At 44.4% G+C, this 11,636-nt stretch overlaps 1 protein-coding gene across 2 annotated transcripts; it reads left to right on the plus strand.

Annotated features, from left to right (window-relative positions):
• The first annotated feature begins 470 nt into the window (after nucleotides 1-470).
• On the plus strand, nucleotides 471-10,989 carry Pdzd9 (PDZ domain containing 9). 2 transcript variants are annotated; one of them, XM_021167182.3, is made up of 4 exons: nucleotides 471-549; nucleotides 2,123-2,302; nucleotides 7,923-8,112; nucleotides 10,590-10,989. In XM_021167182.3, exons 1-4 carry the CDS (start codon nucleotides 519-521, stop codon nucleotides 10,987-10,989), a joined length of 801 nt encoding a protein of 266 aa, XP_021022841.1. In that variant the 5' UTR covers nucleotides 471-518. The 2 variants fall into 2 exon arrangements, with proteins under 2 accessions (XP_021022841.1, XP_029335357.1); XM_029479497.2 differs by lacking the exon at nucleotides 471-549 and having other exon boundaries at nucleotides 2,164-2,302; nucleotides 8,060-8,112.
• The last annotated feature ends 647 nt before the right edge of the window (nucleotides 10,990-11,636 follow it).

Consider the following 11,636-nt stretch of genomic DNA (forward strand, 5'->3'; position numbering starts at 1 on the left):
TTTCTCATGTAAAACACACATGAGTAAAGTACACTGGCAAGGCAGTTAGAGCTGTTGATGTAACAATATTTGAATACCACCACTCAGGGGATCACGGGATCTTCTGTAGTCTCCCAGCCTTGTTGTTGCTCACATATGGAGGCCCTCTCCCCTCTATACTCTCACTCTGTCTCCAGTGTTTTCCCACAATGAATGAAGAGGCTTGTGTGAAGCTGGAACTCTGCTCATTCCTGCAGAAAAAAATTTTCCATATAATTTTCATACTCTACATTGGAGTAGTTTTCACTCGTGCCACATTTTCCAGGGTCTACTGAAGCCGTGTGGCAACTACCAGGCTGCCCAATATCTGGGAAGCAGCCTTGCAGCGCCCCCTGGTGGCCATTCGAAGAGGTGGACGGATCGAGGTTTCCCCGAGGTCTGAGGTCCTCATCTGGGATCTCGAGGATTCCAAACTGTTGGAAGTTGGGACAGATTCCAGCCTAGGCTTTGGGAGGATCAAGAGAGCCCTGTTCTGAGCAATGGAAAAGGGCTCTCTCAAAAGCAAAAATGGTAAACGGGGAAACAGGACGAGGGTGATGCCTTGGGTTCCAAGCCTTCCTAGATTTGCCTTTCCTTTAAAATGGGCAGTCAGTCTCACATCGGAGTCTCTTACCATTGTTTGTTGGAGATAAAACTTTGCATTCAGTGCGATGTTCTTTTTTAGTGGACAGCTCTATGAGTTCCCACAAGTATGTAATACTCTTGACCACTACCACGCTCAAACAAGAGAACATGTTCACTCCCCTTAATCGCCCTTTATTCACCCCCATTTCTTGTAGTTTTGTTGTTTTCTAGAAGTTTTTCCATGGACAGTGACTAAACATGGAACCATGTGTAAAGATATTTTTGAGTTAGTTCTTTCACTCTTCTCGCTTTAAACTTTTAAAATGATATTTCGTGGGTGTATGGGGTTTCGGGGAGACCTTGTGTGAGTCTTCTCTTCCTACCGTGTGAGCGCCAGGGACTGAAGTCAGTTTGTCCGGCTTGACTGCCTTAACCAGATGAGCCGTCTCATCCATCCCACTGCTATTTTTTTGTTTGTTTGAAATAAGATTACTTCATAAGTACATTTAACTTGTAGGCTTCAGTTCTCCAACTGAGGTTGTTGGAGTTATCCAACAAAGATATCTGCTTTGAGAACTGCTGTGAACCTCTTGAGTCCCGACCACTGGACATGGGAAGCTGGGAAGCCCATCTTAGCAGTGATCCTGGAAATACCCCAGACACACAGACTCAGCTGAAGCCTGACGAATCTCAGAGCATCACTAACCCATGCAGAAGGAGCTGCGTGTGGTGCGGAACGCTGGTGTGGCTCCACCACTGCCCATTTCTACTGCCAGGCTGGGACAAGCTTGAGGGACTGCAGTCTGCTTTTACCTCTTCTCTCCATGCTGGGCTCCACACAGCAGCCAGCATGGTGATTTTATTCAAAACCATGACAACCTGAGATCATATCCAGCTTAAATTGCTTCCAAGATTTCCTTAAGGTAGACCTGGATAGCAGCCCATCTGCCGGGCCGTGGGCCTCCCTCACCTGCCAATGCTGCTCCAGGCAGCCCCACGAAGGCTGGTTTCCTCTTGCCTTAGACCCTCCTACCCCGCTGGTTGGTACTTTGACTCTGATTCATATTTACTCCTTCAGGGAAAGCTGGTCCCTGTCCCTATGTGAAACTTGGGTCCCTGTTGTGTTCAGAGCTCTCTGGACCTTTCTATTTAGCATCCAGTTTGTGTTTACCTCGCTGACTGACAGCTGTGTCTTCTATGAGGCTGTAAGAGCCACAAGGGCAGTTAGCCCACCTGGGTCCCCATAGTTAATCCAGGGCCTGAGCACACTGCTTGTATCAGTAAATACTGTCAAGTGAATGGATGGTGGTAACGGTATTAACGCTGTGCTAGACCGTACAACGGCCCTTTACCTGTCCTGTTTAGCTTCCACATACTTTTCAACACTCATTTTCCCAAAGGGGAAACTAAAGACTAGGATGACTACGACAGGGCTCCTGAAGTCTAATTTCCAAAGCACCACTGCCATGCTGGTGTTGTCTTGATAAGTCACTGAAACAAATCCCCTTTGTTCTCTTAGAAAAAGAACAACTCTCCAAGGCCAAGACGTCTGTAAGCAGCTTGAACAAAGTGATTCAGACCAAACTCACTGTGGGCAAGCTGGGATTGGGCCTGGTCGTCATCCAGAATGGGCCCTACCTCCAGATTAGCCACCTCATCAATAAAGGGGCCGCAGCCAGTGATGGAATCCTCCAGCCAGGTGACTGTGGTTCCCTTGTGCCCCCTTCCCACCTGCCTTCAGAGAGTCAGCCTGACCCTGAAGTCTTCCCATGGCCCAGTTGCCGCCACTCATATACTCCAGTCACACGATATCTCTTTGGTTTTTAATGACACTCTGAGTAGGACATGTTCTTACTGTCGTCCTTTTGCAGCTGAGGCGACTAGAGCTTAGTGGTAGAATCTTCCCCATCAGGTTCATTCTCAGCCAGTGACTCGGAGTCACCTCACCACTCTAGACTGTGCATGGAGACTTCTTCTTTCCGGGGAGGTGCTAATCCTAGCTAGCCTTTGGAGACACATGATCTCATTGCACCTTCTCAGCAACCCCCCCTGCGCCCCCCCCCAACATTCTACACTGACCTACTATGCAAGTATGCAGACACGTAGGAGCTTGCCCTGGTTCTGGAATTTAACCCCTCCAAGCCTAAGGCTCTACCTCATCAAAATCACCTCACTTCTTAGGTCTCTGGGGGGAACCTGTTTTCTATCCAATGCAAGACATGTTTTGCCAGTGTTGGCTTTGGGCTCTCTGGTGGTGTGCCTAGGAGTCAGGGATGCACAGCAGGATGAAGTCATGAGAGGGAAAACCACTTCAGGCTACTTGTTCTGAAATCAGGTCCAAGATCTGTCACCTTGTTGCCTTGTCAAAGTCACTTAGTAGTTCAAGCCTCAGGGACCTCTTATCTAGATTGGGAGAGCCACATCTTTGTTGTAGGTTGTTAGGATTTGGTAAAATGCTGTGAAGAGCTATGAAAACAAGAACTCTAGAAACATGCCAATTAGCTCTCATTCTCATGGCTTCTCTAGAGCTAGTTGTCTTTTTTTTTTTTTTTTTTTTTTTTTTTTTGGTTTTTTTTGGTTTTTTCGAGACAGGGTTTCTCTGTATAGTCCTGGCTGTCCTGGAACTCACTTTGTAGACCAGGCTGGCCTCGAACTCAGAAATCCGCCTGCCTCTGCCTCCCGAGTGCTGGGATTAAAGGCGTGCGCCACCACGCCCGGCGCTAGTTGTCTTTTAAAATTATTTTTTCTGCATGTATATGTGTGAGTGATATAGAGAGTGCCAGACTGGTGCTGGGGGTCTTTATCATATATATCGAGGTGGAATCTCTCATGTGAGCCTGGAGTTTGCAGGTGAGCTAATCTCACTAGCCAGTGTGCGCTGGATTCCAGGTGGGCTGTCACATGCACCAGACATGTGCATGGGGACTGGCTACTTGAACTGTGGCCCTCATGCTTGTCAGGCCCACTGAGCATTGCCTCGGTTCCAGCTGTCTTTGAACAATATGTGTAAGGAAGAGAAGTGCTTCTAGATGGCAGGGGATGCAGGGTGGCAGGGGACTGGAGCAGGAGGTTGAGAAGTCACATCCGACCACATGCAGAAAACAAAGGACAAACTGGAGGTGGGGTGGGTCTATAAACTCTCGAAGGTCTCCACGAGTGGCATAATTCCTCCAACAAGGCTCCAAACAACCGGGAGACAAGTTGTTTAAATAACTGAGCCTAGGGGACATACTTGTTATCTAAATCAGCATATAAATATGGTATTACTGATACCTGAATGTGACACAGAATCTCATGACGAGGCTACAACTAGTGAGCTCTCTGAGCTCTCTTTGAAAATGGTTTTAATGGTTAATTAGTGTGTGTGATTCTGTGCACATGAGTGTGTGGCTGTGGAGTTCAGAGGGTATCAGAGCCCTTGGAGCTGGAGTTAACAGGCAGTTGTGAGCTGTCTGACACAGGTGCTGGAAATAAACTCAGGTCCTCTGGAAAAGTAGCAATTGTTCATAACCACAGAGCTGTCTCTTCAGCCTTAAGTTCGATTTTTAATCCATTGTGACTTACCCACAATGTGACCCATTTATTGTGTCCACACTTAAGGAATGAACAGTGAATATCTTCCCCAGGTGTTATACAAACTATTAGCACTCCTGTTATTCAAAATGTCTGCAATATTCCTGGAATGCAGATAGTGAAGTTTGGGCGCTTCAGGAAGTGAGATAATCTGTGGACTGTAGAGATAATTAGGGACTTCATGCTCGTCACCCCAGCATTTGGCAGGTGGAGCCCCTGCCTGAAAAGACCTCAAAATAAAAACCAAACTATATATATACACACACACCTATATATACATATATGCATATATATATATATAATTGTGTGTGTACTTATATGGGGCAGGGGAAGCAAACCCAAATTTAAGGATTGTGCTCAAAGGCCACTTTTGAACCCATGACCTCCTATGAAATGAATCTCATACCATGTTACCAGGCCTAATGAGCAGGAGTGAGTTTTTTAAATTTTTAAAAAGATTTTTAATTTCAAAGAGTCTCTCTGTGCAGGGCTGGCTCTCCTGGAAAACAGTGAGATTTCAGTGCAGATGTTTGGGTTCCACAGGCTTTCATGACCATCAGTTACCACTCAGTGTCTAGGTGTCAAAGTCTGCTTTTCCATGATTTTGACAGCGATCATGAGCTTCGCTGTCTTTGGCAGCTGCCTCCCTGTGATTTCTCACTCACACACACTAAAGTCCTTTGTCTTTGCTGTTTAATCTTGATTTGCTAATTTGATGCTGGCTTTCTGTGGCTGTTTGATACACAAAGCTTTAAGCTCTTACTATAGCTTTAACATATTATCACGGCGTTGACGGTGGACATTAGCCATGCACTGGCTTCACTTATTCAGTTAGCCATACCCAGGCTCATGGATTCATTTATTCATCTACATTTTCTTAATTCCTCTCCATGTGCAGGTCCTATGGTTGCTAACAGTGGAGAGCCAAAAACCAACCAACCAACCAAACAGCCAACCAACCAAAAAAAACAAAAAACTCCCAACCCCCCAAAAATGTGATTGTAATCACACAAAATGTGTCCAACTTACATCCTAGATGGAACAGCGAAAAAGACCCACCTTCCAGTAGTGCTGTGGCTGCTGCACAGTTAATTTAAATTCATGCAATTTAAACAGGTCTATACAGTGTCTTTCCTACAGTCTATTAAAGTAGAAAAAAGTTCATGATGAAGTTGGTGTTCATCAGGACTGAATTGGTATCTATGAAAGGCATTATCTGTCTCCTGACAACAATCACATTCATACCCTGACACATTTGGTTTAAAGCCAGAGTAGTCAGGGAATTCAGCTGTTTATTTTCTGTCCTCCTGATAAAAACCACTCTCTTACAACATAATTAAGCGGTGGGAACACCAAGCCGTGGTTTTTAGCTATAAACACCCCTTTTAACATCAGGCGCCCTGCTCATTCTAAGACGTAACTTTGTTACTGTAATTAACCTCAGAGGAAGAGCAGCTGTTTCATACTGAGCAGCCTGAAGGTAGGTAGCTCTGAGAGAAGCCTTGCTGAATTCTTTTTTTTTCCTTTTCTTTTCTTTTTCTTTTTTTCCCAAGAGACAGGATTTCTCTGTGTATCCCTGGCTGTCCTGGAACTCACTCTGTAGACCAGGCTGGCCTCAAACTCAGAAATCCGCCTGCCTCTGCCTCCCAAGTGCTGGGATTAAAGGCATGCACCACCACGCCCGGCCACCTTGCTGAATTCTGAAGTTAACTTCAGGACATGCTTCTGTTTATGTCTTGCTTTTTGAGACAGTCTCACCACGTAGATGAGGTTGGCCTTGAACCTTCCGTCTTCCTGCCTCAGCCTTCTGAGTACTGGTTTTACAAGGATGCATGACTGTGTCCAGCTCAGCAAGTGGCTGGTTTTATTCTCATCTACTTCTCAAATTCAATGTAGGAGGATCCCTCAGACTTTCTAGAACAGGATCTGGCACTAGAGAAATGTGACCCTGGCAATGCTTGGACACCAGCTCAGGATCAGTGTAATTCCTGATTAGGATATAGTAATGCATCATCAGTCTCCTGACCCTTCTCTCCAAACTTGGGTTTCAGTGTCTTGGAATGAAGGTTATTGGGGGCTCCTAGCTTCACACACAGACGGGGCAATACAGGAATGAAGATACTACAGATACTGAGGGAACCACAGACACAGAGAAGCGGGGATTGGATGGCTGTACTCACTTTAATGGAGGGTACTGCCTATGTACTGCACAAGGAGGATGAGGAGGAGTTAGCCAGTCTCAGTAGGAGGCCTACGTAAATGAGCAGTGTCAGGTTGCAGTTATCCAAGATGAGAAAGCTGTAGTTGCTAGTTTTTGCACACTGGTCAACACGTTCATACTTGAGCAAAAGAAGGCTTTGGCATGCTTCTGAGCTTCATCTGGGGAAGGCTTTGCCAGTTCCATGGGTATTGGGGTCCTTGACATGGCCTTGCCCATGCCAATGATACCCTTAAGACTTGATCTGCGCTCCACTGAGAAGTACTAAAAATTAAAAATGTCCCCAGTGTGAATCTGTCCTTTAAGAGCAAACCTTCTGCACTCCTCCTTACAGGCTTTGCTGGATATTAATACCCATGCTCCTTATTATAAGCAACAGGAAACCATTGCTAAGGCACATGATTTAGGGCAATGTCTGACAGAATTGCCAGAAAATCTGGAGAACCGGGCTGGGAAAATGGGGAGAGACCAAAGGGTGCAGAGATTTGGATACTGCTGTCATCCCAATGCAGGTTTAGTGACTCAGGCAGGAATGCTTGGTGACCAGGTCCAGTTTACAGGTCTTCATGGTGGCTGGAGGGAGCAGGCAGTGGGGTGGTTAAGTCCATACAAGTGAATAACTAATTCTCTTAGCTTTCATTTTGTGGATTTGGGAGTTTGTTGTTGAGATATAGATCTCTTTCCACCTGCTGGATACTCAGAAGTTCTTTGGTCAACAATCACGATTCCCCGTGCCACCCGTGGTCCTGTTCTGAGTCTTTGGAACCAATTCTAGTGGGTTATGCTTAGGAGGTGGAGGCAAGAGTGGCATAGGTTTAGGTTCCTTGGAATCAACAAATGTTCTGCATATGCATACCATAAGCATAACTAATACAAGCCAATTAATGTATCATACAGTTATTTGCTCAATTTAATTTAGGAAGGGGCAGAAAATTTAAACAGAAGCCTTGTGCTTATAGCCTATTTGCTGTGGAGGGCCTGGTAATCCCACACAGGCAGGGTGGAAAGTGGTCTCTCTATTAGTAACAGCACTTATTTCTCTATGCTTATGGTTTGGAGTTTAGCCTCTGTTTAGCTAAGAACTTCAGAAATGTCCTCCGAATGCTATTAGACAGCTATTTAGAAACGTACTTAAGTTATCATGCTAAGAACACTCATGGTGGAAGAGTGTTTGCTTTAGTCATGATGAACTCAGATGATATGAACCCTTAAAATATTTCAGTTAAGTTCCTGATCAGGACAGCTCTTTTCAAGCCATTACTTCATCTGCTTTCCTTCTATAGGTGATGTTCTGACTTCATCTGCTTTCCTTCTATAGGTGATGTTCTGACTTCATCTGCTTTCCTTCTATAGGTGATGTTCTGACTTCATCTGCTTTCCTTCTATAGGTGATGTTCTGACTTCATCTGCTTTCCTTCTATAGGTGATGTTCTGACTTCATCTGCTTTCCTTCTATAGGTGATGTTCTGACTTCATCTGCTTTCCTTCTATAGGTGATGTTCTGATTTCATCTGCTTTCCTTCTATAGGTGATGTTCTGATTAGTGTTGGACATGCCGATGTGCTAGGATATACGCTCCGTGAATTTTTAAAGCTTTTGCAAAATATCACCATAGGAACAGTGCTACAAATGAAGGCTTACCGAGGCTTTCTTGAAATACCCCAGGAATGGCAAGATGTATATGATTTGATCCCGGAGACCAAATTTCCAATCCCACAGTAAGTAGTTTACTTTAGGACAATGTTATGGAACCCAGGCCTGTGAGGCACAACGTTCGGATTTAATGTGAGAATCATCCAATGGTAACAGCTATGGGAGGAGGGTTTGGTGACACTGTCAGGGCTTAGTGAATGACGTTCTTCTACAAAGGACATTCTGCAGGACGTCATATGAGGGAGTGTTATAAAGGCAACTCAGTTTAGAAAATGAACCAGCTGTCATTAATGGGCACTCTGTGCCCAAGTCTCTCTGCACTGTGCCAATGCAGTCTGTCTAGCCCTAAAACATAGGTTAAGATGGGACTGAGTGGCTTAGTGGGCGAAATGCTTGCTGTAAAAGCATGAGGCTTTGCATTTGTACTCGGCACCCATGTAAAAGCTGAGTGTGTGGAACACATCTAACTCCAGCGGCAGCAGGGCAGACAAGAGGACCCCAAGAGCTTGGTGGTCAGCAGTCTAGTCTAGTCCAACTGGTGAGCTGCAGGTTCAGTGAGACCCTTTCTCAGAAAGGTGGAGCATGATAGAGGAAGATACATGCTGTCAAGCTGACCACTACAGGGGCATGCACACAGTGCTGAGAATTCTACTTCCTCTTTTCTCTCTTGCAGTAACTTTCTAGGTTGTTCTGAATAACATTTATACCTGTCTAGTTAGGGTTTCTATTACTGTGATAAAATACCATGACCAAAAGAAATCTGTAGAGGAAAGGGTTTATTTTGCTTATGTTTCCACATTGTAGTCCATCATTCAAATAAAGTCAGGGGAGGAACTGGAGAATGTGAGGAATGCTGCTTACTGGCTTCCTAGAACCATCTACCCAGGGGTGGCACCCCCCACATAGGGCTGAGCCCACCCATACCATCCATTAAGGCAATACTCCAGATATGCCTACAGACCAAGGTTATGGAGATATTTTCTCAACTAAGATTCCCTCTTTCCAGATATGTCTAAGTTTGTGTCAAGTTGACGAAACCCAACCAGCACAATGCCCTTTACAAGCCTCTGCCTCCACCCCCACCCCTTTGTTTTTTTGAGACAGGGTTTCTCTGTGTAGCCCTGGCTATCCTGGAACTCACTTTGTAGACCAGGCTGGCCTTGAACTCAGAAATCCGCCTGCCTCTGCTGGGATTAAAGGCATGCACCACCACGCCTGGCTAAGCCTCTGCCTTCTTAGTAAACACTTAGTTCCTTCTGTCCTCATTTGATGAAAAAGCTGTTAGAGCTCTCCATTTCCTCAGGAGACACACATCCCAGGCACTCCAATACAGGCAGTATCTGATTTCTCCTGAAAAATGAGATGGAACTGTGTTCCCATGTGGTGATGGCACAGGCTGGAGTGGGAAAGCAGCTGCCCCCTTCAGATATAATATAGTATAATACAAATATATAAATAACAGTAGGGTCAAATAATTTAAGGCAGGATTTATATTTATGGTTGAGAAAAAAATTAAAAGGTACTTTAAAATATGAGTCTTTAACAAACATCCTTCCAGCTCAAATGCTACTTCTAAAAGAGAAAACTTCCCAGTATTTGGGAGGAAGAGGTAGTTAGATATGAGTGTCTGAAACCAGGGCATGGGGTAGGTGTATTCTAAAGGACGGTTGGTGGGGAGGCTGTGGGTCTTGTGTGTGTGTGTGTGTGTGTGTGTGTGTGTGTGTGTATGTGTGTGTGTGTGTACTGTATGTGGGGAATAGGTTGGGTGGGCAGCCTCTTGAATGAACTAGAAAGTACTAACCTGATTTCATTTGAGTATATTTGTTTGTCTGTAATTTATGAGTCAAAGGAAAGTTATGAAATGTATTAGGGGACTTTAAATGTTAAGAACTGACTATCTACAGGTTCAGTTTCAGCAAATTTGACCTCATTTGATATCCTTGGGCACCAGCATACACGTAACCAACATATATACATGTAGGTAAAACACTCATACACATAAAATAATAAATTTGCAAGTATTCAAACATCAAGAATCCATTTCATTAACACAATGATGCAGAAAGTAATGGAGGTAGTTTGTACTTTTTGATTTTCTCAAGAGAAAGTTTTTTTAAAAAAAGATTTATCTATTTTTTATGTATATGTGTACATCATAGCTGTCTTCAGACACACCAGAAGAGAGCATTAGATCCCACTACAGATGGTTGTGAGCCACCATCTGGTTGCTGGGAACTGAACTCAAGACCTCCTGAAGTGCAGTCAGTGCTCTTAACCGCTGAGCCATCTCTCCAGCCCAAGAACAATGGTTTTAATTGTGTGTGTGTGCAAGTTGAGTACAGTGTCCACAGAGGCCAGAAGAGAGAGTAGGGTCCTCTGGAACTAGAGTTACAGGCAGTTGTGAGTTGCCTAATATGGGCCATGTTTCTAGCCCCAAATAATTTTTTTTTAAACTTATGGAACAAATAGTTTGTAAGATCTTCTGTAAGGGAATCTACCCATTAAGACAGTAAGAAGACATTGTATTCACTCTTCATTTCAGCACACCAAAGAAAACGGAGCAGGCAAGAGAGTCTCTTGTAAAGGATGACCATGAAGAGGCAGTTTTAGATAAAAAGCTCAAGTATTACAGGTACCCTCGGTCAGTGTGGAATTACCCTGTAAGGACACCGATCTCCATCTCCACAGAATGGCACGGGTATAGAAAGAAGGAGCGCACTATTAGTGTTGGCAGAGACATTAACTCTGATGTAGTCATTCACCAGGATGACAAGAAGGAACTGAGGGCTCCTTCTCCATACTGGGCAATGGTGGAGCCAGACGGAGCCATCTCCTCCTCGTCTTCCTCCACTGCCGATTCTTCCACCTCAGACGCCTTCTGGCTGGAGGATTACGCACAGGTTGAGGAGGGCAAAGGTAAACAGGTATCAAAGTTTGGTTAGGTATTGGTTTGCAAATTTGTGGCCATAGAACTTTTTATTTTTAAACATCCAATTTTTATGCCTTACCATGGTGTTGGTTTGTAGATTTCCTACACGACTCACCTGCTCTCCTCCGACCACAGAAAAGCCTTCTTCCATCAGCAGCTCAGGACTTGATGTGGTTTAACAGGCAGGCTCTGCAGACCTGTTCTCAGAGTCAGCATCACTTGCTCAGATTTTACAGTGTCACTAGAGGAACCTGCCCAATCATCACAATGGCTGAACATTTGTCTTGTACGGTACCGTTTTCCTTGAGGTTTTAGACTGGTTGTTTACATTACAACCCCTGCCCCCACCCTCTCAGTGATACTTTTACTGGGAATGTCAGGACTGAAACAAGCAAGGAAGAGACAGAAGGAGTCAGACACAAATGAAGGAACCAGCTGAGAGGATGTTCTTTAGAAATGCAGTTTTACTGTAAATGGGGCAAAATCCAGACTGTTCAGTGTTAAAGTTGTTTTTATTTTAAAAAGCCATCAGTAATAATCTGGAATTTTTACTTTTAAAGCGGCTTAGCCTCAATTTTAACAGTTTCTGAAATTTCTTAATTGATGTAATTGGCGAACTCAAAAATTACTCTATTACTGTTTTCTTTAAAGCATTTAATA

This window comes from Mus caroli, unplaced genomic scaffold (assembly GCF_978045245.1).
Source record: "Mus caroli unplaced genomic scaffold, Mus_caroli_1 scaffold_8, whole genome shotgun sequence".
NCBI lineage: Eukaryota > Metazoa > Chordata > Mammalia > Rodentia > Muridae > Mus > Mus caroli.

Excerpts from the sequence above, each read along its gene's own strand:
- Pdzd9 (XM_021167182.3), top strand. The coding sequence starts at position 519 with ATGGAAAAGGGCTCTCTCAAAAGCAAAAATG. Across the intron at positions 550-2,122 it reads CTCTCTCAAAAGCAAAAATG|AAAAAGAACAACTCTCCAAG; the intron begins GTAAACGGGGAA and ends TTGTTCTCTTAG. Across the intron at positions 8,113-10,589 it reads ACCAAATTTCCAATCCCACA|CACACCAAAGAAAACGGAGC; the intron begins GTAAGTAGTTTA and ends TCTTCATTTCAG.